The 24,353-nt window shown below is 27.3% G+C and overlaps 5 protein-coding genes across 5 annotated transcripts; 2 read left to right on the top strand and 3 right to left on the bottom strand.

The window, feature by feature from the left end:
• Nucleotides 1-305: 305 nt before the first annotated feature.
• On the top strand, nucleotides 306-1,266 carry OCT59_005015 (uncharacterized protein; the record flags this gene model as incomplete). Its single annotated transcript, XM_066138101.1, has 6 exons — nucleotides 306-372; nucleotides 444-537; nucleotides 627-661; nucleotides 726-783; nucleotides 854-891; nucleotides 976-1,266. The coding sequence occupies 6 exons, from the start codon at nucleotides 306-308 to the stop codon at nucleotides 1,227-1,229; spliced, it is 546 nt and encodes a 181-aa protein (XP_065997283.1). The 3' UTR covers nucleotides 1,230-1,266.
• A 5,689-nt stretch (nucleotides 1,267-6,955) lies between these two features.
• OCT59_005014 (uncharacterized protein) lies at nucleotides 6,956-7,570 on the top strand (the record flags this gene model as incomplete). The annotated part of the gene is made up of 1 exon (XM_025324478.2): nucleotides 6,956-7,570. One exon carries the CDS (start codon nucleotides 6,956-6,958, stop codon nucleotides 7,568-7,570), a length of 615 nt encoding a protein of 204 aa, XP_025185842.2.
• Nucleotides 7,571-7,634: 64 nt separating this feature from the next.
• On the bottom strand, nucleotides 7,635-9,504 carry OCT59_005013 (uncharacterized protein; the record flags this gene model as incomplete). Its single annotated transcript, XM_025324477.2, has 3 exons — nucleotides 7,635-9,183; nucleotides 9,274-9,329; nucleotides 9,421-9,504. The coding sequence occupies 3 exons, from the start codon at nucleotides 9,502-9,504 to the stop codon at nucleotides 7,788-7,790; spliced, it is 1,536 nt and encodes a 511-aa protein (XP_025185841.1). The 3' UTR covers nucleotides 7,635-7,787.
• A 4,640-nt stretch (nucleotides 9,505-14,144) lies between these two features.
• Nucleotides 14,145-15,982, bottom strand: OCT59_005012 (uncharacterized protein; the record flags this gene model as incomplete). The annotated part of the gene is made up of 4 exons (XM_066138100.1): nucleotides 14,145-14,365; nucleotides 15,284-15,300; nucleotides 15,399-15,408; nucleotides 15,859-15,982. 4 exons carry the CDS (start codon nucleotides 15,980-15,982, stop codon nucleotides 14,145-14,147), a joined length of 372 nt encoding a protein of 123 aa, XP_065997282.1.
• Nucleotides 15,983-23,160: 7,178 nt separating this feature from the next.
• Nucleotides 23,161-23,697, bottom strand: OCT59_005011 (uncharacterized protein; the record flags this gene model as incomplete). The annotated part of the gene is made up of 2 exons (XM_066138099.1): nucleotides 23,161-23,363; nucleotides 23,637-23,697. The coding sequence occupies 2 exons, from the start codon at nucleotides 23,695-23,697 to the stop codon at nucleotides 23,161-23,163; spliced, it is 264 nt and encodes an 87-aa protein (XP_065997281.1).
• Between the last annotated feature and the right edge of the window lie 656 nt (nucleotides 23,698-24,353).

Below are 24,353 nucleotides of genomic sequence, written 5' to 3'. Positions count from 1 at the left end.
CCCTTCTGCATGTTGTACTTGCGTATAAAATTAACATTTTGGTCCGTATATCATAAAATGACGAAAATTTTGTTACACCGAAATCTTATTATTTTATTTCCTTTTTTGGCAAAATGATAAGGTAAAGTCGCCGTTTATCATGTGAAATTAAAGTTTAGGCGTGAGACACCAATTTTACCAACCTGATTCTAAACTCGCTCCTCAAATATAGTATATACCATGTTAAGAATGGCATGATGTTTTCATACCTCAAAGTTTTTTTTTTTTAAAAGAAAAAAAATTACTTAGTATTTGTTGATTAAACCATGAAAGCTTATATTATTATTATTAAAATTTTTTATGTTCTTTATTTAATTGCATGTATTTGTGCAGGTATGAGACTTGTAAATTATCTTTCTTAATAATTTATTTTATATTAAATATATTTTATTTGTAAAATAAAGAAATTTGGTATTTGATAACTTTACGTAAAATTGGAGATTATAATGACCATGACATAAAGATATGTATGTTTCTTACGATATATACAAGCTCTTTGTAAGTATTTTCATATATTATTATTTTACACTTTACATAATACTTTAATTTAAATGTGTCAACTAAATTAATTTAATAATTGGCCATAGCTATTTTTTGTGGATTCTTTCATCACTAAGTTACAGTAAGTTGGACATATACTTTATTATTAGATTTAGATATTAATTAAAATTACATTAATTTTTTAGTATTAATTTATCCATATAATGTCAATGAAGAAAATATTTATGTCTTTTTTATCTCTATGTGAGTATAAATAAAATTGATTTTTTGTCATATCTATTTAATCTTATTAAAAATTAGTTATAAATAATAGAACTCCTGTTACATCTAATGTTATTATTAGTTTATTATGTAAGTATAATAATAATTTTTAAACTATTTCCCTTACTATACGTATATTAATAACTAATACATATACATATACACATTTGATAGTTGGGTTAAGATATAGAGTTCCAGATTTAAATCTTGGTAAAATACCTTTTAATTGTAATTATGATTATGATTTGCCAGAGAATATTAAAATTGTATGTAAAGCAAAATTTATAAGTTGTACTTTAGGTTTTTTTATATATACTTCTCCACTGGTTTCTTTATTAATCATTCTTTTAAATTATTTGGTTTCTGAAATAACTTACTTCATTAAGGAAAATTCTCATTATTTACAAAAAAATTTGTTTGTCTTGTAATAAATTAACATCATATACATGTATTAGTCTTTATTATATATAAAATAACCTCTTTATAATCACTATTACATCAGTCCCCGTATTACTATAATAAATATATGCGTTTTATGGTGTCGCTAGGGAAATCTGTATATCACGTGATTAAATTAGGTACGCATTTTATTCTTGCGGGAAAAATTATAAAAATTTGTGAAAAATTACCTTAAATATATATAATTACAATATTGAAAATATTGAAATTCCGTAATGTCAGTAATGTCAGGATAATCCCAAATCTCTAACCTAATTGAAAATGTTAACAAGAAAAAGGTCAAATACTCAACTCGTTGATGTTTTCTCTAGTTCCTCCGTTATTAGTCCTCAACTATAAACAAATATAAAAAATAATAAAATAACAAAAATAACGAAAATGAAAATAATAAATACATTTAAAATTTTACCAGAACGCCATTATATTATATTCTTGAATATGAGAAATCAACAATATTTTTTTGCAATAAACATTTTCAATGTTAAATATAATTTGTAATGTTGATATGTCTTAAAATGGGATCTCCCAAAAATCCTGACAACCATAATATCGACAGTCCATAACCCCGGCATCAAAAATCCCGATAAATACGAAATCCTGATTCGAATTTGAGATTAGTTAATTTTTATCTAATTTTAGAGATCAATAATCTAGTAATTTACTGTACATATTCCTTTCAATTAAAAAAAAAAAAAATTTTTTCATTAATTAATATAGTAGCATTAGTTAAACCATACAAATAATTTGCATTAATATTAACAAAAAATTACATTAATCAAATAGTTAATTAAGACTAGGACATCCCCTGCGTACATATCCGTCGATCTGCGGAATTAACAAAATTCGTCTAAATTAAGGAATTTGACAATAATTTAATAAAAATTAGGTAAATTAAGTTTTGCAAAAATGATCACACTTGTACTACATGATCATATGACAGATATCAAGAAATTACTTCAACAAAAAGTTGCGTTAAAAAAATTTTTTTCTTTCGTAAACTCCCTATTAAACTCCCCATCAACTCCCCCATCAACTTTTCAACCAGTTTTTACATCAAGTAAGTTGAGAATTTTTGCAAGTATATTAGTAATTATTTTACATTAGACACAACTTGGAACTGTTATTTTATTTTATTTTTTATAGTTTATAAAAAAAATTTATTTAGAAAGCAAAATTATTCAAAAAAATCTTTCAATAAAGATATAACTCTAAATATTAATAACAATGATTTAGCGAAATTAAATTATGTATTGATTAGTTGTTTAATTATAATCTATTTGATATTTATTATTAATTATTTTTCAGTTAATTTTTTTTCGTTAAATCATTAAATATTCTGTATTTTTGTAAAGTTTTTCTTTCTTTTTTTAATAAACTAACTTTATAATATTTTTTTCCCTTTTTTTCTAGAAACTCCTTCTACTGGTTTCGGGTTAAAGAGGTAAATATTTTGGGAGAGGTCTTAAAGGTTTTTTTTTATATATTTTTAAAATTTTTTCTTACGTAGGAACGGGTTTTGATCGATTTTAATCGGTACTGCGCCACATAATTGATGATCGGCAAATTCCGCAAATCGGCGGATATGACCATGCGTACTATCAAAAAATGTCACGAAATAGTGTGGCGCACAGTTCCCAGAATATTTAGTGAAAGACTGAAAGTGGAGGTGTGTAACGCCGGTGATGAAAATATCACGTGATTTTTCGTGAAAGGAGACCGGTTACTGCGCTACAGCATTTAAAATTATACGCTTAATGCTTAGTTGGAAATTTTTTTTTTTTGATTTTTTTTTAAAAAAAAACTACTGGATTTTTGACTGTCAAGATTTTTAACTGTCAGGATTTATCGCTATTGGAATTTTGTTTCAACCGGGATTTGGATCTTGGTGTCGGAATTATTTTTTATCCCATGTTTACTGATTGGTCGCCAGTGATTTTTTTGATGATATATTCATGCCTGTAATTTTTCTGATGATATTTTCATGCTCACGTATTTTTATAGTTTATTTATACCTCTCTTATTCTCTCCCATCAATGCCATCAATGGACGTTAGTCTCCATGAAATAAAAGAGTTATTCACGTGTCGCATAAATATCATGATTTTCACGGCGCAGCCGTGAAAATCATGACTCCCCGTGAAATAACTATTACATAACTAGTATTACTTATCTCATGTTTACTAATTAGTCGCCATATATTCATGTCTGTAATTTTTCTGATGATATTTTTCATGCTCACGTGTTTTTAAAGTTTATTTATACTTTTTATACTTATCACGTTATTCTCCATGAGATAAAAGAGTTATTTCACGTGTCGCATAAATATCGTGATTTTCACGGCGCAGCCGTGAAAATCATTGATATTAATTGATATTGATGTCGAGTTTCTTTTTTTTTTTGCTTTAGCTAGAATAATTACGTCATTTTTTGTTTTTCAAAATGTCTATCCTTACAATAGTTGGATTAATTAAATAATTTAAGCTGTTGATTTTTCTCAAAATGAAACATTTTAAGAGCTACTATTCTTATTATTTCTTATTATCAATAATCGATATGTTAATAATTTTTTGTGCGACAAACTGCGACAAATGGCTTTCCATTTACACAGACGACGACATATCGTCACACAAGATCTTTTATTGTTTTATTTTCTCTTTTAGTAGAATAATGAAATTAAAATCCGTTCTTTATCTGTATTTTTTTAAAAAAGAAACTTCACAAGAAAAAATATTTTTATTACATGGTATGAGACTTGTAATGTATTTCCTAATTGTTATATTTAGATTTATTTATTTATATTTGTAAAAAAAACAGAAATTTGGTATTTGATATCTTTATAATATATATATATATATTGTATATATATTGTATATACACACATTTAGGAGGTAGATATCTTCCTTTTAATTGTGAATTTGAATATGATTTACAAGAGAATATTAAAACTACGTGTAAAAGAAGATTTATAAGTTATACTTTAGGTTTTTCTTTATACGAATTTCCTTTATTAATCATTATTAGAGAATTTCTAGAATTTCTGATAATTTACAAAAAAATTTGTTCGTCTTGTAATAAATCATTGTACTGTACATAACGCTATAAACTTGGATGAATTTGTCTTTTATTCAATTTTTATCGAGAAATATTTTAACGAATATATAATAAATTAATTCTTAATATTAAATTGTTGTAATGAAATATTTCATTTTAACATACTCTAATTATAATTACATTTTCATTGTTCACAATATACTGTATGGCGTGTATTCCAAAAAATTTAAACGCTACCAGCATATAGATGAAGTAATGACAGAAGCAATCCATTAAGTATTCATCATCATATTTCAGATGGCGTAACTGTAGAGCTAAGACCTCAATTTAACTCACCACTAACGTTAGAACACATTGGAAGAAGCTGCACCAAATTGCTAACCGGACTATTATTATTGTAAATATAGGAAATTAGAAAATAAATTCGTTACATTTTTATGTTTTCTCACTTTAATTTCGCAAACTAAAAAATGTTTGAATTCCAGAAAATACACGTCAACTCACTAACCGGTAATGTTAACCAAAGGTAAATTTTTTTTTTTAGTAAACAAGTAACTGATAAACATCTTTATTCAGCGAATATCATGCATGGCGTATCGACGTATCAACCTAAATTAATCAGATTGCAAAATATTACATCATAATTCCTGCAGAATTTTCCTGCATAGACGGGCATTAAATTAAAAAATATCTATTGTAATAATTTAATGTGGAAGCCAATTAACTAAAGGAATTTTATTTTCCACGTTGTGACATTTTAATTTTTAAACAATTTCGAATACAAAGAAAGAAATTATATTTTAAGAACGATAAAAAGCTATTTTTGGTTCAATAAAATAATTTCATGACCGAAAGCAAATTTGCATGAATGATACCAGGTATGGTACATTTCCTCTTGAAGTATATCTTCGTAGACTTAGCATACGGACATACGGATATGCAGAAAATACAGATATGTACAGATAAATAATCCCCCTAAACTTTATTAATTTGTACTTTTTTAAAATTTTGATTTTAAAAAAATTTTAAAAGTTCAGTTATTTCCTCTTGAAGTATATCTTCGTAGGCTGGACATGCGGACATACAGACATGCAGAAAATACAGATGTACAGATATGTACAGATAAATAATTCCCATAATAAAATTTTGATTTTAAAAAATTTTAAAAGTTCAGTATTTCCTCTTGAAGTATATCTCCGTAGGCTGGACATGCGGACATACAAACATGCAGAAAATACAGATGTACGGATATGTACAGATAAATAATCACCATAAACTTTATTAATTTGTACTTGATTTTAAAAGATTTTAAAAGTTCAGTTTTTCCTCTTGAAGTAAGTATCTCTTCATAGACTGGACATGCGGACATACAAACATGCAGAAAATACAGATGTACAGATATATGTACTACTTTTTAATATTTTGATTTAAAAGTTATTACATAATACCTTTGCTTTCGTGGTAATATTATAATTGATTATTTTTCAATGATTTTTTATAAAGGAAAAAAAAAAAGTTATTACATAATACAATTAGAAATCCCTTTGTTTAGTTACACACTACATTTCTAATTTTTTCATGGTAATGGGATACAAAGTAAATTTAGAAACATTTATAAAAAAAGCTGCTTTTTTTTCGTTATTTGCAAAAAAAAATTTTTTTTTTTTTTCTTAAAACTTTTTCATCTCTTTCATCTCTTTCATATTAAAAAAAAAATGGAAAAAAAATTTTGGCCAGATATAATATATGATTTAAAATTATTATTGGAAACTGGAGGTAATCAAGATGTATTGATACAAGCAGGAAAAAATTCGGATTATAAAGAATTATATGCACATTCACTTATACTCGGTTGTCGATCACAATATTTTCGTGACGCATTTTCTATTAATTCAATTGAAAAAATCGATGGAAAATATATTATAAAAAGACCTGATATTTCTCCAAGATCTTTTAGTAATATTTTATGGTATGTAATAATTTGAATAATATTGATATTAATATTTATTTTTTTTTCGATTTTAAATTTTAAATTTTAATTTTTTTTTTATTTTCTCGTTTCATTCTTCCTCTCATAAAATAGTTACTTTTACGGAGGAACTGTGATTCTTGATGAAGAAGATGGTGTTGAAGTTTTGAATTTATATATGGCATCAAATGAATTGGAATTACATAAATTAAAGGATCACGTGGGAGATTTTTTGAAAAAACATCAAAGATATTTCTTTCAAAAGCATCCTATAGATATGATCGATATAATATTTACTCATGATATATTTGCTGATTTACGAGAATTTTGTTTAAAAACATTATGTGCGGAACCTCATATATTATTAGGTACGGATAAATTCAAATCCCTTTCAGAAGATGTATTAATACAATTATTAAAAAGAGAAGATTTATTCATACGTGAAATATCTATATGGGATGATATACTTGTATGGGGATTTGCAAAAAATCCATCTTTAGATAATGATGTTAATAAATGGTCAAGGGATGATATAGATTTGATGAAAAATACAATGGAAAAATTTATACCTTTAATTCAATTTCATGATATTTCGGGTGAAGATTTTTTTAATAAAGTTTTACCTTATGAAGATTTGATACCAAAAGAAATTAAACAAGAAGCTCTCAGAGCTCATATGTTACCAGGAACAAGATCTTCTATGGCGTCCGTTCCAAATTTAACTGCTCAAGTTAACGGTCCAATTCGTCGTGCTACTTTACCAAAGATTGATTCCAAAATAATAACCACTCAACATGTATTATCATTTTCAAGTTGGATTGATGGATTTGAATATAAGAATGCTAAAATAATTCCTTATGATTTTAATTTATTATTACGTGGTAGTCGTGATGGTATGGATCCACAAACTTTTCATAGATTATGTGATAACAAAGGTCCAACTCTTATTGTTATTAAAATAAGAAATTCTAAACGAATTGTTGGAGGTTATAATCCTCTAGACTGGGATTCTAATGGTAGAAGTAAAACTTCTCCCGATGGTTTCATATTTTCTTTTGATGAACTTGAAACTCCTAACATTGGCCGTGTAAAACCCAATGAATGTTCTGTACGTTGCTATAAAGAATGGGGTGCTAGTTTTGGTAATTATGAAGGTGGTAATGATTTAGCTATGAAAAATAAGGCTGAATGGAAATCTAAGCCTGTTTCTTATCCAGATATCAAAATCCCCAAAAAATTCAGTTGTAGTGAATATGAAGTTTTTCAAATTAAAAAGAAGCGTAATTTTTAGACATTTTATATTATAACTGAACTTTATTTATTTATTTCTGTACAAGTAAAAAATAAAAAATAAAATTTTTGACTTTTTCTTTTTTTTATTATTTAAAATTGCGCATTAACTACGCCAACTACGCCTCAATTTAAATTTATGTCACGTGTGCACAGATAATATTGTAACGACATTGTATACTAAAGCTACATACCACGAGTCATTTTTACAAACTGTCTTATTTTCTCGGCCTCAAATTATAACGGTTTACAGGTACATTCTCAACATTCTTTTTCTTTTTATCACGAGATTTTTTCTTCTCTTCAACAGTTTGTTGTGCGTCGTCCAGAGTTAACTTTTCTGTCAATTCCGAAATATCGCAATCATTATCAACAGATTTTTCTACTTTCTCAACATTCTTTTTCTCTTTTTTACCACGAGATTTTTTCTTCGTCCCTTGGTTCTCTTCATCAACTTCTTGTACATCTTCCTTTCCTTTATCGCAATCATTATCAGCAGATTCTTCCATTTCATTCTTTACCTTCTCAACATTCCTTTTCTCTTTTTTACCACGAGATTTTTTCTTCGTTCCTTGGTTCTCTTCATCAACTTCTTGTACGTCATCCTTTTCTTTATCGCTATTATTATCAGCAGATTCTTCCATTTCATTCTTTACCTTCTCAACATTCTTTTTCTCTTTTCTACCACGAGATTTTTTCTTCGCTCCTTGGTTCTCTTCAATAACTTCTTGTGTATCATTCGGAATTGACTTTCCTTTATCGCTATCATTATCAGCAGGTTCTTCCATTTCATTCTTTACCTTCTCAACATTTTTCTTTTCCTTTTTACCACGAGATTTTTTCTTCGTTCCTTGGCTCTCTTCAACAACTTCTTGTGCATCACTCAGGTCTAACTTTCCTGTCCATTCCGAAATATCGCAATCATCATCATCAGGTTCTTGGTTCATGTCTTTATTTTTTCCAGGATGAGCAGGATGAAGCTTGACTTGTTGAACGGTTTTCTGGACCGTATCATCAACTTCTTTTATTATTTGAGCCTCATCAAAGATCTCATTTGGCTCTTCCTTGGCAAGAATATCTCTTGCTAGGAGCCATTGTGTTGGACGATAATGTAAATGTAACGCAGCCAACGGTATAGGATTTCCAGTCGCTGTTTCATTTTTATCAAAATCTTTGGCGTTGAAGAAGTAAACTGATACGGCACCATACCCAAATTTACTCTGGTCTGGCTTCTTCTCATTACTCAAGTCATCGTCATTATCATTCTTAATATCTTCCTTCGTATCATTTCTTTTACTCAAAAAGTTGTTTGCACTATCATTATTTTGAGTTTCACCTTTTTCAATACTTTCGTCATCATTTTCCATCCATTTAGAAAGATCAAACATTAAAGCAGTTTTCTTTCTTTTTTCACCAATGAATCCATCTTTCTTAATTTTAACAGCTTTATTAATTAATCTTAAAGAACGATCCAATTGACCATCAACATAAATTTTTGTTCGAAAAGATATGGCGGAAGATTGTTCTCCCATAGTAAATAATTCTTTTTTAGCTCCAAATAATATTTCATAATTTTTATCTAATTGATCTACCGCTGCATAATACGTTTGATCACTATATAGTTTACAGTAATTAAGATTAACGACTTTGGTAATGATATAATAAATAATCTCTCGAATAAACAAACAATATATAATACTTCACCTTTCAACCTTTTCACCAGTTTTTTGGTCGAGTACATACGAAACACCTGTCGTAGTCTAATAATATTCAAAAATATTATAAAAAATAAATAAAAAAAAAAATTATAAATTTAAATTTGAAAAATATTAATATTGAATAAATATGTACAGTTCTTTTATCAACAGACTCGTTATACTCTTTAAGTAACTTTCCGTCTACCAATAATTCTAATGAAAATCCTCCTAATAACATTTTTCCTTATTATTATTATTTTTATTTTTCGTTCGTGTTATAAAAAAAAAATTATTTTTATAAAAAGTATTTTTGAAAAAAAATAAAAGAAGAAGTTTGAAAGTTTGGAAAAAATCACTTTAATTTCTCTTTTTATTCTGATAAAGAGCTTAAAATATAAGGGACGTGGAAATGACGTGATTTAATTGTGGATCGTCTACGAAATAGAGTGATGATGTTGCTCATTTTGGCAATAAAAGTCTCACTAAATGTACTGCGGTACATTATTTAAATCTGGTATAGCTGCGCTTAAAATCTTAGCTCGTCATGTGGTTACACACAATCAGCCCAACATTCAAAGTACCTATTCGATTGTACATTGTGTACATTGTACAGTATAAAGAAAATATTTGCTTATATAATTACACAACTTTTTATTTATCGTTTCAAAATAATCCAAATCCAGTAATGTAAATCATTTTTATTCGAATAAAAAATTTGTTGTTATGTTGTTATACAAATTATTCATTTTTAATCAAAATTCTCCGTTTACAAAAAAAAAAAAGAAAAAAAAGAAAAAAAGAAAAGAAAAAAAAATGGTAGAACCAACATTGTGTTTAGAAATTTTAAAGAATTTTGAAAATTTATTTGAAACAAAAAAGGATTATGATGTTATCATACGAGCTGGTGAAGGACAAAACCAAAAAGAAATTTACGCTCATTCCACTATACTTTGTTGTCAATCGAATTTTTTTGATATGGAATTTAAGAATGGAAATTATAATTTTAGGATACCAAATATTTCTCCACATATCTTTGAAGTCGTACTCAGGTAAGCATATAAATAATAAAATATTTTTTAAAAAAATAATTATTTAATAAAGATAACAAAATTTAAATAAACACGTTTATTTATTTACTTATTTAATTATATATATATATATATTTTAGATATTTATATTGTGGACAAATGGATTTGAGCAGCAAGGACGGACCGGATATTTTAAAATTATTAGTTGCCGCGGATGAACTGGGTTTAAATACACTTTGTGAATATATTCAAGAATATTTAAATGAACATCAAGAATTGTTATTTTATGATCAAAAAGAAATCTTAAAAAAGGATCCGGTTGGTATTCTTGAAGTTATTTTTCAATATGAATCTCTTGCAAGATTAAAAGAACATTTTTTAAAAGTAATTTGTCAAGAACCAGACATTATATTTGGAATGAAGAATATTTCGAAAATACCACCACACATATTAGAATCATTACTTATACGTGAAGATCTTGCCTTAGATGAGATTGATGCGTGGGATAAATTGATTTTGTGGGCTCATGAACAACAACCAACCGTTAATGGTGATCCTTCCAAGTGGACAAGTGATGAGGCAGCACTAATGGAAAGGACAGTATCAAGGTTTATTCCATTAATTAGATTTCATGACATTAATTCAGAAGAATATTGCCAAAAAATATTACCTTATCAAGGTTTACTACCGGAAAGATTAAGTCAGGATATTTGGCAATTTCATTATGCTGCAGATATAAAACCAATGGGAACATTACAATCAAGATCCTTTTGTACAATTGATTCTATTCTTGTAAAGACAGATCATCTACCATTATTTTCAAGTTGGATCGGTGATGCAGACGTACTCTTAACAAAAATTCCATACAAATTTAATCTTATTTTACGTGGAAGTAGAGATGGATTTAATGCTAATTCATTTCATGAAAAATGTGATGGTAAAGGTCCAACAATTATAGTTGTTAAAATTAAAGGGAGTAATCGAATAATTGGAGGATATAACCCACTTGATTGGAATGGAAATGGGGATAAAACTACAACGGAGAGTTTTATATATTCTTTTGGGAATTATAATATTATTACTACAGGTAGAATAGGTAGAGTATTACAACCAGAATATGCTGTACGTTGTTATAGTAATTATGGACCACTTTTTGGATCTTATAACCTTGGTAGCAATGATATAATGATGACTGAACATGGTGAATGGAGTTCTGTAACAAATTCTTATCCTAATCTTAACATTCCAAGAAATTTTGAAATTGATGATTATGAAGTTTTTCAGGTAGCTTTAAAATTTTTTAATTAATAATTATTTATTAAAGTTTTTGTTTCATATTATGTATGTTTAAATTGTTGGATTTTTATATAAAATAAATAAATAAATTTTATTAAATTTATAAATTATTGAAATCAGTGATGGTTATTTAATTTACAGTTTAAAGACAGTTTAGTTTTTAAAAAAATATATAATAATATTAGTTGCTATATTTTCCTTTACCTCTAATAATATGCTATTTTTATTACAAATGCAATATTTAAAATCCAATATTACTCAGCAAAATAAAAATACATGTTTATTGTTTCCTATATATAAAGTATTGTAAATAATATAGATTTCTTACTTTTCACAATATGAGTTATGAGTTATTACAATGTACTCATATTTTAGTGCAGGTTTACAATCTGACTAAACTCGACCTGATTCCCTTAGGGGGTTGAATGTTTTTCTGTTCATAAATAATGTTTTAAAGTAGTTTGTTTTGTAATTATTGTCTTTATGAACTCATAAAATATAGATGGATTATGATGGTAAGTTTTACATACAATTAAAGGGAATTTAATATATTTCAATAAATATCGATATAATAATATATAATATACAGTATATATTATTTCCTGAAAGATTAATTGCTGAAATAACTTACAAGCCAGATACATCAATAATGAAAATCCAATAAAGGAAATCTTTATATGACTGGAAATGCTTTGGAGTGTCTGTCACAATGCTGGTTGAATTCAGCCTTTAGGTTTTAATTCTCTACTATTAATTTACCAGGTGGATTCATCTCCAAATGCCACACAGCAATTTATATTATCTTGGGCTTTTTTTTCATAAATAGAAAATTAAAGTATCTAATCTAATTATATTAATTTGCTTCGCTACTTTTGATTAAACTAATGTTATTTGTAGCTCAGCTATAATATTTTCATATAATTCCCTCTTCTAATGAAAGGGAGTAATTTTATACAATATATTAATATAGTACATAATTTATTTATATAATAGAAAAATCTTTTATTTTTGCCAAAAAAAAGAACGAAATAATTTTTCTTATTATTTATGGTAAAATAATTTGTGTATTTTCCTAATTAATTTAACTAGACAATTGATATTTTATTGATATGATATTTATATTATCATAACATTATTATTAAAAAATAGTATGTAATACCAGCTAATATTGCTTGATAAAATCATTACTAAAAAAGCCTCTCAATTTAATTTTATATTTCTTGAACACACTCCATCTTCACTAATTGAACTATTATTATTGATTTTATATTAAATACCAATAAAATGATTGATTATTTTACATAGAATCTTGGAGTTTGAACTAACTATTAGAATATCTCAAAATTAATTTATTTTTTCGTCTGCCTTTATTTAAAGTTTTTAAATTATAATATGATAACATCAATTGTGTAATTTTATAATAAATGGATAATATTTCTTCGTCCGTAGACATAGTAGATAGATGATTGCGGTTTTTCTAGTGAATAAGTTATGTCAAAGATTACAAACAAGCTAAATAACTTCATTTTTATAAATTAGTTTGTAGTAAATGCCAGATATTTTCATTTTTGTGTAATATTTACTTATTCCAGGATTAAAGTATCAATATTATATTTGTATAAGGGAGCTGTGTAGAAGTTATTATAGTTATTATGTAATGCTTGTAGATCTTGAATCACATATTTATATATTTATATATATGGAAACTTTGAATCTCGAGTCCTTTTAAATTTAAATTGATTAAAAAAATCATATTTTTTTTAACTATAGTCCCTATCGAGGTTTCTTCATTGAAAAATCATACTGTAGCAATCTTTTAACCTGATTAAAAATAAATAAAATAAATGTATTAAAGATTCTTCTTAAAAAGAGAATATAAATTACTATGCATATAAATTTTTGAGTAATAGAAATTATATTTCATGTATTTGTTCATATTTTCTAATAAATTATATTATTTTGTTATATACTATAGATTTTATATTTTATATAAAAATAATAAAATATCATAAACTAATTAAAATATCATAAGCTGTTTATATATTTTTTGAAAATATCATAAATTATATATCTGTTTTGGAAATATCCTCCACAAATATACTTTTAGTACTATATTAATTATTTTAATGGGTTAATTATTACATTTCTTAATGGAGAATTCAATAAAATGAAAATGATTTTAATTATTTAATTGGCAAAGAATTCATTCTTTAAATCAGGACAACTATAAAATTTAATAATTTGGTTTGTTGTTTATTGTAATATATTTAGAAACTGTTACAAGTAGGAATAATAATATAGTAATTGAAAAGTTGAAACTTGATATTTTTAAATTAATTATTATTTTATAAATAATATCATTTTAATTTTACGATTTTTTTATTTTACGATCTTTTTATTTGAAATTGTTTTCTTTTTTCCTTAAAAAAAAAAAAAAATTTGATGAACGTAATTTTATTTTTAAATAATAACTTTATCACATTTTTCCTTATATAATACTACAATTAGTTGCAAATAAATAAACAAAACTAAATCTACTAAAAATATGAAGATTTTAATTATCTACTTGATAAACTACTTGATAAACTTCATAGTCATCAACTTCAAATTTTCTTGGAATATTGATATTTGGATAAGCATTCGTAGCAGAAGTCCACTTCCCATATGCATTCATAGTTAAATCATTGCTACCATTATCGTAATTACCGAAGAGAGGTCCCCACGAAGGATCACAAACAATAGCATTTGACGTTTTAATCACTCTACCAATCTTACCTGCATTAACATCATCACAACTTTCAAATAAAAATATAAAACTATCTGGTGTACTTTTAAGAGAGAGTCCTTCCCAATCAAGTGGATTATACCCTCCAACTATTTTATGCGTTTCTTTAATTTTAGCGACCACGATTGTTGGTCCTTTATTATCACATTTTAAATGAAAAGTATCAGCATCAAACCCATCCCTGCTACCTCGTAAAATAAGATTAAAATTTTGGGACATTCTTTTTAAGACTTTGTCTTTTTTATCCATCCAACGTGCAAATAATGCCAGATATTTTGCATTAATAATATTGGAATCAAGTTCATTAGCATTGCACAAGATTCTTGATGGTAATGAACCTATTTGTCTTAAATCACCAACCAAATAAAATCGCAAAATTTCTAGTCTCAATCTTTCTGGCAATAAATACTGATAAGGTAACACCTTGTTATAAAATTCCTTTGAACTAATATCATGAAATCTAATTAACGGAATAAATCTAGATAATGTTTTTGCCATTAATGTTAATTCCTCGTTAGTCCATTTGTGAGGATCTTCTTTAACGGTAGGTTGTTGTGCATGAGTCCATGTAATCAAATTATTCCATACTTCAATTTCATCTAATGCAAGGTCATCTCGTAAAAGTAATGTTTCTAATATCTGTGCCGGTAAAGCTGAAATTTTATCGGTTCCAAATAAAATGTCTGATTCTTGACAGATTATTTCTAAAAAATAGTCTTTTAATTTTGTAAAAGTTTCATGTTGAAAAATAATTTCAAGTATTGCAATAGGGTCATTCTTTAAGAATTTGTATTGAAACTTTATAAAAAAGTCCTGAACATATTCACCAAGTGAATGTAAATCCAATTCATCTGTAGCAACCAATAAATTTAAAATATATGTCCCAGACATTGTGTTCAATTCTATACTTCCACAATATAAATATCTAAAAAAGAAAAAAAAAAATTAAGTAAATGGAATATTCGTATCAAATATATAATATATATATATATTTTTTTCTAATTATTTTTCGTCATATGTTACCTGAGAATAGCTTCAAGAATATATGGAGAAATATTTGGTTTCTTAAAAAAAAATTTTCCATTCCTTTTCTCAGCCCAACTAGAAGAAAAAGCTGTATCAAAATAATTTGACTGACAACGAAGTACAGTAGAATGAGCAAAAAGTTCTCTTTGGTTAAGTCCTTCACCAGCCTGAATAATAACATCATAATTCTTCTTTGATGATAATAAATTTTCAAAATTTTTCAAAATTCCTGAATATAATCTTGAATCCATTTTTTTTTGTTGTATTATTAAAAAAATATTGTAAGAATTCGAGAAAGAGAGTAATCGAATATTTTTCAGTTATTAATTTATAGTTAAATAAATGATCGACATACTATAATTGGAAATTTGTGTGTGTATTTCCATTACGTCGGCTGATTATGCGTAACCACATGACGTAAATTTTTGCAAATGGATCACGTGATAAATTCACATACGTATCCACATACTGTATATACAACGAGGTGTGAGAGGTGACTGATTTGTTGTATAAATTCTACAAACCATTATTTCCGCATTACTGATTAATTGGTTATTAGATGGAGAAGAAAATTTTAACATTGGCGTTAATAATTGAATGAATATACGATTCAAGTTATTTACCAAGTCATTACATATAGTCAAGCATTTCCGATTCAGATTAGTTCAGAATCAACAAAAATAGAAAAGTAAATAATTTATGTCCCTATAAAAAAAAAAATTCTGGAAAAACTCCGATAAATGATCATTATTCCGAAGAAACTCAGGCACGTGATCATTTTTCTGAAAAAATTTTTATAGGGTATATGAGGGAAGTAAAATCTTAATTAGTAATAAATGAACTTGTCACGGATTTTAATATTGTATTTGTCGGAATACTGTAAATTTTATGATAATCAAAAGATCATTAATTAACATATGATTTACGGCGAGTATCTTCTATATTTTTTCGACACGTACTGGTTGATTTACGCAGCGGATTCTTTTTATTAATAAATTCAAATATTAGAAAGTTGTAACGTTTATAGCTAGATCATTAGAAAATTTCTAGTGTCAACCATTCTCTTAGTAATAACCATTTCTTCTAATACATTGATTTTTTATAGCAGGTACCTACAAATTTAAGGTAACCTGCCCTGCAAAAAAAGTCGATCTGTTTTTTATATTCCATCTTTTCCGTAATAGGATCATGTTTCCGGAATTAATAACCTTATATCACGGAATTTATCGAATTATTTTCATTTTCCATAAATGGATCCGGGAAAGGCTCATTTTTACAGAAATAACTAATAAATGTTTTTATAGGGCTGCTGCAAGTACTGCCGAAAGTTATAGAAAGTACGCAGCGACGGTCTTTAACCAGGATGGCTTAACATAAAATTTTTACACCATCAAAAGTCCTTCGAAGTGTAACGGAGATAGCAATACTGAAGATCCGCATACAACAATTATCGTCAATATAAATAATGCAGAATTTGAAGAGATATAATTTCTTCATTGTTATTTAATAATGTTAAACATTTGTATGAAATAAAAAAAAAATGAACGGTTGATTTATTAAACATGTATATTTATTGTTATCAGCATTTTGACTTCTAGTTAATAATTCGGACGATCATGTGTCAATTGTGTCATGTGTAGCACGACTAACACGTGGATATAATTGATTTTCAGGTTAATAACTTAGTACTTCGTGAATCTCTAAAAATCCGTAAATTAAAGTAGATAATACAGCTTTTAGTTTAATCAAAGCGAAATTGTTAAAATTTTATGTGTAGTTTTACCGCTGAATCCATAGGTGCTTACGTAAAACATATAAACGAACATATAAAAAAAATATTTTTTCCGGCAAAAAAGTGAACACACATTTCAAGAAGAACATCTATGATTTTTAGCGAATTAGAGTTATTTTAGAAAAATTTTTATAGTACGATATTTTTGTATACGATGTCATTTTGTACTTAGCATAAACAGTAAAAAACCCGAATATTAAATATAAATACCGCACATGGTTGCTGAATTTACGAATCAAAAATATTTTACTTTTCAGTCATTATGAAGCGGTATCATTGGATCCAATGATTAAAGATGAAGTACAGTACAATGATTATAAAGAAACTATTGTTAACGGCATTCAAACATGAATAATTTAATACTAGTTTGAAGAAGTAATCTCATATTGTATAAAATTAATTCACAAAATACTAAGCCTCTTACTTTTTAATCACCTGAAAAACTTCATAATCATCAATTACAAAATTTCTCGGGATGTTAATATTAGGATATGAATTTGTTACAGAACTCCATTTACCATCTCTAGTTACCATTATATCATTACTACCACGGTTATAAGATCCAAAAAGTGGACCATAATCAATAAGACAACGTACAGCATGCGATTCACGAATTACTCTACCTATTCTACCAGTACAAATATTATTATAATCTTCGAATATAAATATGAAACTATCTGGCGTACTTTTATCGCCATTTCCATTCCAATCAAGTGGGTTATATCCTCCAACTACTTTATTTGATCCCTTAATTTTTGCAACAACAATAGTTGCTCCTTTATCATTACATTTAGCATGAAAACTTGCAGCTGTATCACCATCTCTATTAGCACGGAAAATAAGATTAAATTTATAAGTCTCTTTCACGGCTTCTTTTTTGTCTATCCAACCTGTAAATAATGCTATATATTCTTTATTTATAATAACAGAATCAATAGTACCTAAAAAAGACCTTGATTGTAATAATCCTATCTGTTTTATATCTGAAGTCAAGTAAAACTTCATAATTTCAAGTCTTAATTTTTTTGGAAACAAATCTTCATAAGGTATTACTTTCTCATAATATGCTTTGGAGGTTATATCGTGAAATCTGATTAATGGGATAAGCTTCAAGAGTGTTCTTTCCATTAAAGCTAATTCATTTTTGGTCCATTCAAAAGGATTCTTATCAACGGTAGGTTGTTGTGCATGAGCCCATTTAGTTAAGTTGTCCCATATTTCAATTTCGTCTAATACAAGATCTTCTCGTTTAAGCAATGATTCCAATATCTGTGCAGGTAGTGACAATATTTTATCAGTCCCAAATAAAATCTTTGGCTCATGACAAATAATTTCTAAAAGGCTATCCTTTAAATTTGTAAAGGTTTTATGTTGAAAAACAAGTTCAAGAACTCCAAGAGGGTCGGTATTTTGCAAATATTCAATTAAAAATTCTTGAATAAATTCATTAAGAATATTTAATCCAAGTTCTTCTGTAGCAACTAATAATTTTAAAATATCTGAACCTTTCTCGATGCTTAAGTCTAATTGTCCACAATATAAATATCTATATATTTATTTATTATTTATAATTTATTGTTAAGTAAAGAATTTATGAAAATAAATAGATAATTTTAACCAAAATTTTAATACCTTATAATAATTTCAAGAATATGTTGTGAAATATTTGGTTTCTTAAATATAAATTTTCCATCCCTTTTTTCAGCCCAATTATCAGAAAATGCTAATTTGACTGACAACAAAGTACGACTGAATGAGCATAAATTTCTTTATTTTCTTCACCAGCTTGTATTATAACATCATAATTCTTTTTTGAATTATATAAATTTTCAAAGTTGTATAAAATTGGTACCCCTATAAAAAAAGAAAATTCGGAATTTGTCTTGAAAAGTATGGAAAATGTCCAGAAATTTTCCGTGCGTCCGGAAAACATTCAGAAACGGTCACGTTTTGGAACACTTTCCGGACGCACAAATTCCAGACATTTTCTTGACACTCCAGAATTTGTCCAGAATTTGTCCAGAATCGAGCGTCCGGAAAATGTTCCAAAACATGACCGTTTCCGAATGTTTTCCGGACGCACGAAAAATTTCCGGACATTTTCCATACTTTTCAGGACAAATTCCGAATTTTCTTTTTTTATAGGGTACACATAGTTTCTGCAGCATTTTGTAAAGAAAGAAATTTAAAAAAAAAGATTCACGGCTAATGAATTTGTATGTGTACTAACGTCACGCACGTTACATGATGATAAACATTGACGCAAATTCACAAGATAATTACTTTATTTATTTTATTTATTTTATGGTTAGTTAGGAGGATTACATTGAAACTTTTCTAGACTAAAAAAAAATTTATAAAAAAACACAATATAGAAACTTCACCCAATAATAATCGAGCCCTAACTAGTAGAATTAAAATTATAACTGACTAGAAGCCCGACCGAATCAAGACAGTAAATAATTAAACTATAAACAAGAACAATTCTAGCACGTAGGTGAACTAAACCATAAAAGTAACAGAACGTTGAGGAAAAGAAAAAGTGGAAACCTCTGCAGAAAAACCATCATTTAACTGCTGAAACATCGAACCGCTATGTAAAAAATTAGAAGAGGCAAGAATAATAAAAATTAAATCCGCCCAATTATTTATAATAATTGCGAAAGGATACCGTTTGAGGACAAATATAACCTCGTAAAGATGGAGAATGATGGGGACATTTAAACATCTGGAAGAGGAACGTTTGTATCATTTGAAACTATTCTTGGTTATACCGTGTTGGGTTATATATATATATATTCCATTGTTTCCAAGCCCGAGATCGAACTTTCCAAATATTACTTTGATAGAGTGGTTAGATAATTCCATAAATTTAAGTAACGCCATGACTGTGGATTTGTGAGTATTGAAATGAAAGGTATAAATCCTCCGAAACGTATGAACGTAAAAGCAGGAGAGCATTATCAGTTATCGGTGTATTATCATTAATGGACCAGCAAAAAATATTTGAGTATTTAATCGTGTCAGTGATGTAAAGGTTAAGTTTGTCCGCTTCTTTGTTTAGAATTCCTTGTGCAATCGTCGCCAAATTTCTAAAGGTATCTTTAATATGAGGGAGGAGCTCACAACACTTCCAAATGTGTTCATTAATTTCCGCGGTGGGTGGCATGGCAAAGTAAGCAAGTCGTATTATCTTTAATGAGATCCGGAAAGTTCCTGTTTAATATGTCAAGGGTCGGTAAAGTGTTTGTAGAAACTTTGATTTTCCAACTAGTATCTTTGGAGTGAGTATCACAGGTGGTATTGTTACGTGAATTATGGTGAAAAAATTTGGAAGAAACAACCCAATTGAACAAATGATTTTTAGTGAAATTTCTGATGTCAGATAAGTCCTGATGGTTGAGATGGTTATCGAGTCGTTTGTAGTCGATAATTTTACCAATACATTTCCGGATATCTTTGTCAAGGGGTAAATTTTGGTCCCAAAGGAGCGTAACAGTTTGTGAGGGAACGTGAGTATCTATATATCTACCATCTTTAGCGAGTTGGTCCGCTTTATCATCATTGTTAGTATCATTGGAGTAACGCAAGATAATTAGTACGTACTACATCTTTACATTTGGCCAGCCTAAATGGATTCTGATATAATAATGAACAGAATTATATTTGAATATAATATCATCAACGAAATAATAAATAATGTTTAGGAAGTATATTTTACTAAAGTACCATGCATTATCATATTCAGATAATATAAAAGAAATGAATCTTACTAAATAACGATAAATGCAAATAAAGTTTTTAGTTTTATTATGAACATTATTTACTTTACACGTACTCAAATCTGTAACTTAGACAAATAAACTATGGAATAATAGGTTGATAATTTATTTATTAAAACCAGTTTATATTCCATAATAAAATTAATACAAATTGCGAAAAAAGGTAATTTAATTATTTTTAACCACCTGAAAAACTTCATAATCATCAATTTCAAAATTTCTTGGGATGTTAAGATTAGGATATGAATTTGTTACAGAACTCCATTTACCATCATTAGTTACCATTATATCATTGCTACCATTATTACTATTACCAAAAAGTGGTCCATAAGTATCATAACAACGAATGGCATGTGATCTTTGAATTACTCTTCCAATTTTACCTGTACTTATGTTATTATAATTTTCAAATGTAAATATAAAACTATTCGGAGTATTTTTATCACCACTTCCATTCCAATCGAGTGGATTATATCCTCCAACTACTTTATTTGATCCCTTAATTTTTGCAACAACAATAGTTGCTCCTTTATCATTCCATTTAGCATGAAAACTTGCAGCTGTATTACCATCTCTATTAGCACGGAAAATAAGATTAAATTTATAAGTCTCTTTCACGGCTTCTTTTTTGTCTATCCAACCTGTAAATAATGCTATATATTTCGTATTTATAATAACAGAATCAATGGCACTAAAAAAAGACCTTGATGGTAATAATCCTATCTGTTTTATATCTGAAGTCAAGTAAAACTTCATAATTTCAAGTCTTAATTTTTTTGGAAACAGATCTTCATAAGGTATTACTTTCTCATAATATGCTTTGGAGGTTATATCGTGAAATCTGATTAATGGGATAAGCTTCAAGAGTGTTCTTTCCATTAAAGCTAATTCATTTTTGGTCCATTCAAAAGGATTCTTATCAACGGTAGGTTGTTGTGCATGAGCCCATTTAGTTAAGTTGTCCCATATTTCAATTTCGTCTAATGCAAGATCTTCTCGTTTAAGCAATGATTCCAATATCTGTGCAGGTAGTGACAATATTTTATCAGTCCCAAATAAAATCTTTGGCTCATGACAAATAATTTCTAAAAGGCTATCCTTTAAATTTGTAAAGGTTTCATGTTGAGAAACAAGTTCAAGAACGCCAAGAGGGTCATTTTGCAAATATTCGTTTTGATTCTCAATTAAAAATTCTTGAATAAATTCATTAAGAATATTTAATCCAAGTTCTTCTGTAGCAACTAATAATTTTAAAATATCTGAACCTTTCTCGATGCTTAAGTCTAATTGTCCGCAATATAAATATCTATATATTTATTTATTATTTATAATTTATTAATTAACTGTAAATAAAAAATTTATGAAAATAATTAGATAATTTTAACTAAAATTTTAATACCTTATAATAATTTCAAGAATATGTTGTGAAATATTTGGTTTCTTAAATATAAATTTTCCATCCTTTTTTTCAGCCCAATTATCAGAAAATGCTGTGTCAAAATAATTTGACTGACAACAAAGTACAACTGAATGAGCATAAATTTCTTTATTTTCTTCACCAGCTTGTATTATAACATCATAATTCTTTTTTGAATTATATAAATTTTCAAAGTTGTTTAAAACTGGTACACATAGTTTCTGCAGCATTTTGTAAAAAAAAAAGGGATTTACACATTCACGGCTAATGAATTTATATGTTACGCACGTAACGCACGTTACACGGCGATAAATATTGACACAAACTCAATTGTGTAACAAATTCCCGTAGCAGATAGTGTGACAAATTTCCGAACGATGGTTAGATCCTTTTGTCGATCGGGTAAATGACGGAGGTATCCAAACACCTAAATCTGATAATTTTAAGAAAGCGACATTATGGTATTTGGCCAGCCTAAACGGATTCTGATACAATAATGGTTAGAATTATATTAAATATGATATCATCAACAAAATAAATGCATTATGATCGTGTTCAGATATTAAAAGAAATGAATCTTAACTAATGATAAATGCGAATAAAGATTTTTAGTTTTATTATAAACATTATTTACTTTAAACATACTCAAATCTGTAACTTAGACAAACTATGGAATAATAGGTTGATAATTATTTCTTTTATAAATTTAGCATTTATTAAAACAAGTTTACATTCCGTAAAATAAAATTAATACAAAAGGTAATTTAATTATTTTTTAACAACCTGAAAAACTTCATAATCATCAATTTCAAAATTTCTCGGAATGTTAATATTAGGATATGAATTTGTTACAGAACTCCATTTACCATCTCTAGTTACCATTATATCATTACTACCACGGTTATAAGATCCAAAAAGTGGACCATAATCAGTAAGACAACGTACAGCATGTGATTCACGAATTACTCTACCTATTCTACCAGTACAAATATTATTATAATTTTCGAATATAAATAAGAAACTATCTGGCGTACTTTTATCGCCATTTCCATTCCAATCAAGTGGGTTATATCCTCCAACTACTTTATTTGATCCCTTAATTTTTGCAACAACAATAGTTGCTCCTTTATCATTACATTTGGCATGGAAATCTGCAGCTGTATTACCATCTATACTAGCACGAAAGATAACATTAAATTTGTATGGAATTTTTTGTAAAATTTCGTCTTTTTTATATATCCAACTTGCAAATTGAGCTAGATGTTCATCATTTACAAGAACGGACGACCTGGATGGTGATTTCATTTGTTTTCCTGGGGCCAAATAAGACTTTAAGATTTCATTTCTTAATTTTTTTGGCAACAAATCTTCATAGGGCATTACTTCTTCATAATATTCTTCAGAGGGTATATCGTAAAACTTAACTAATGAAATAAATTTTAAGATTGTCCTTTCCATCAAAGTTAATTCATCCTTAGTCCACTTAGAAGGATCTTTATTAACAGTAGGTTGTTGTGCGTGAACCCATTTGATCAAGTTATTCCATACTTCAATTGCATCAAGTGCAAGATCATCTCGTCTAAGCAATGTTTCTAATATATGTTCAGGTAGTGCCAATATCTTATCAGTTCCAAATAAAATCATCGGTTCCTGACAAATTGTTTTCAAACAGTAGTCGTTCAATACAGCAAAGGTTTCGTGTTGAAAAACAAATTCAAGAAACTTGAGAGAATCATTTTGTAAGAAATCTTTTAAATTTTTAATTAAAAATTCTTTAATATATTCGCTAAGTGTGTTTATTCCAAATTCATCCGCTGCAGCTAATAATTTTAAAATATCTAATCCACTTCGGATGGTTAAATCTATTTGTCCACAATATAAATATCTAAAAAAAAAAATAATAATGATTTAAGATATAAATAAGAAAAATTTATAGTTATAGGAAGTAACGTTTATTATAC

Source organism: Rhizophagus irregularis, chromosome 13 (assembly GCF_026210795.1).
Source record: "Rhizophagus irregularis chromosome 13, complete sequence".
Taxonomy (NCBI): Eukaryota; Fungi; Glomeromycota; class Glomeromycetes; order Glomerales; family Glomeraceae; genus Rhizophagus; species Rhizophagus irregularis.
Note: the sequence above shows the minus strand (reverse complement) of the source record. Positions and strands in the feature narration are given on the sequence as shown.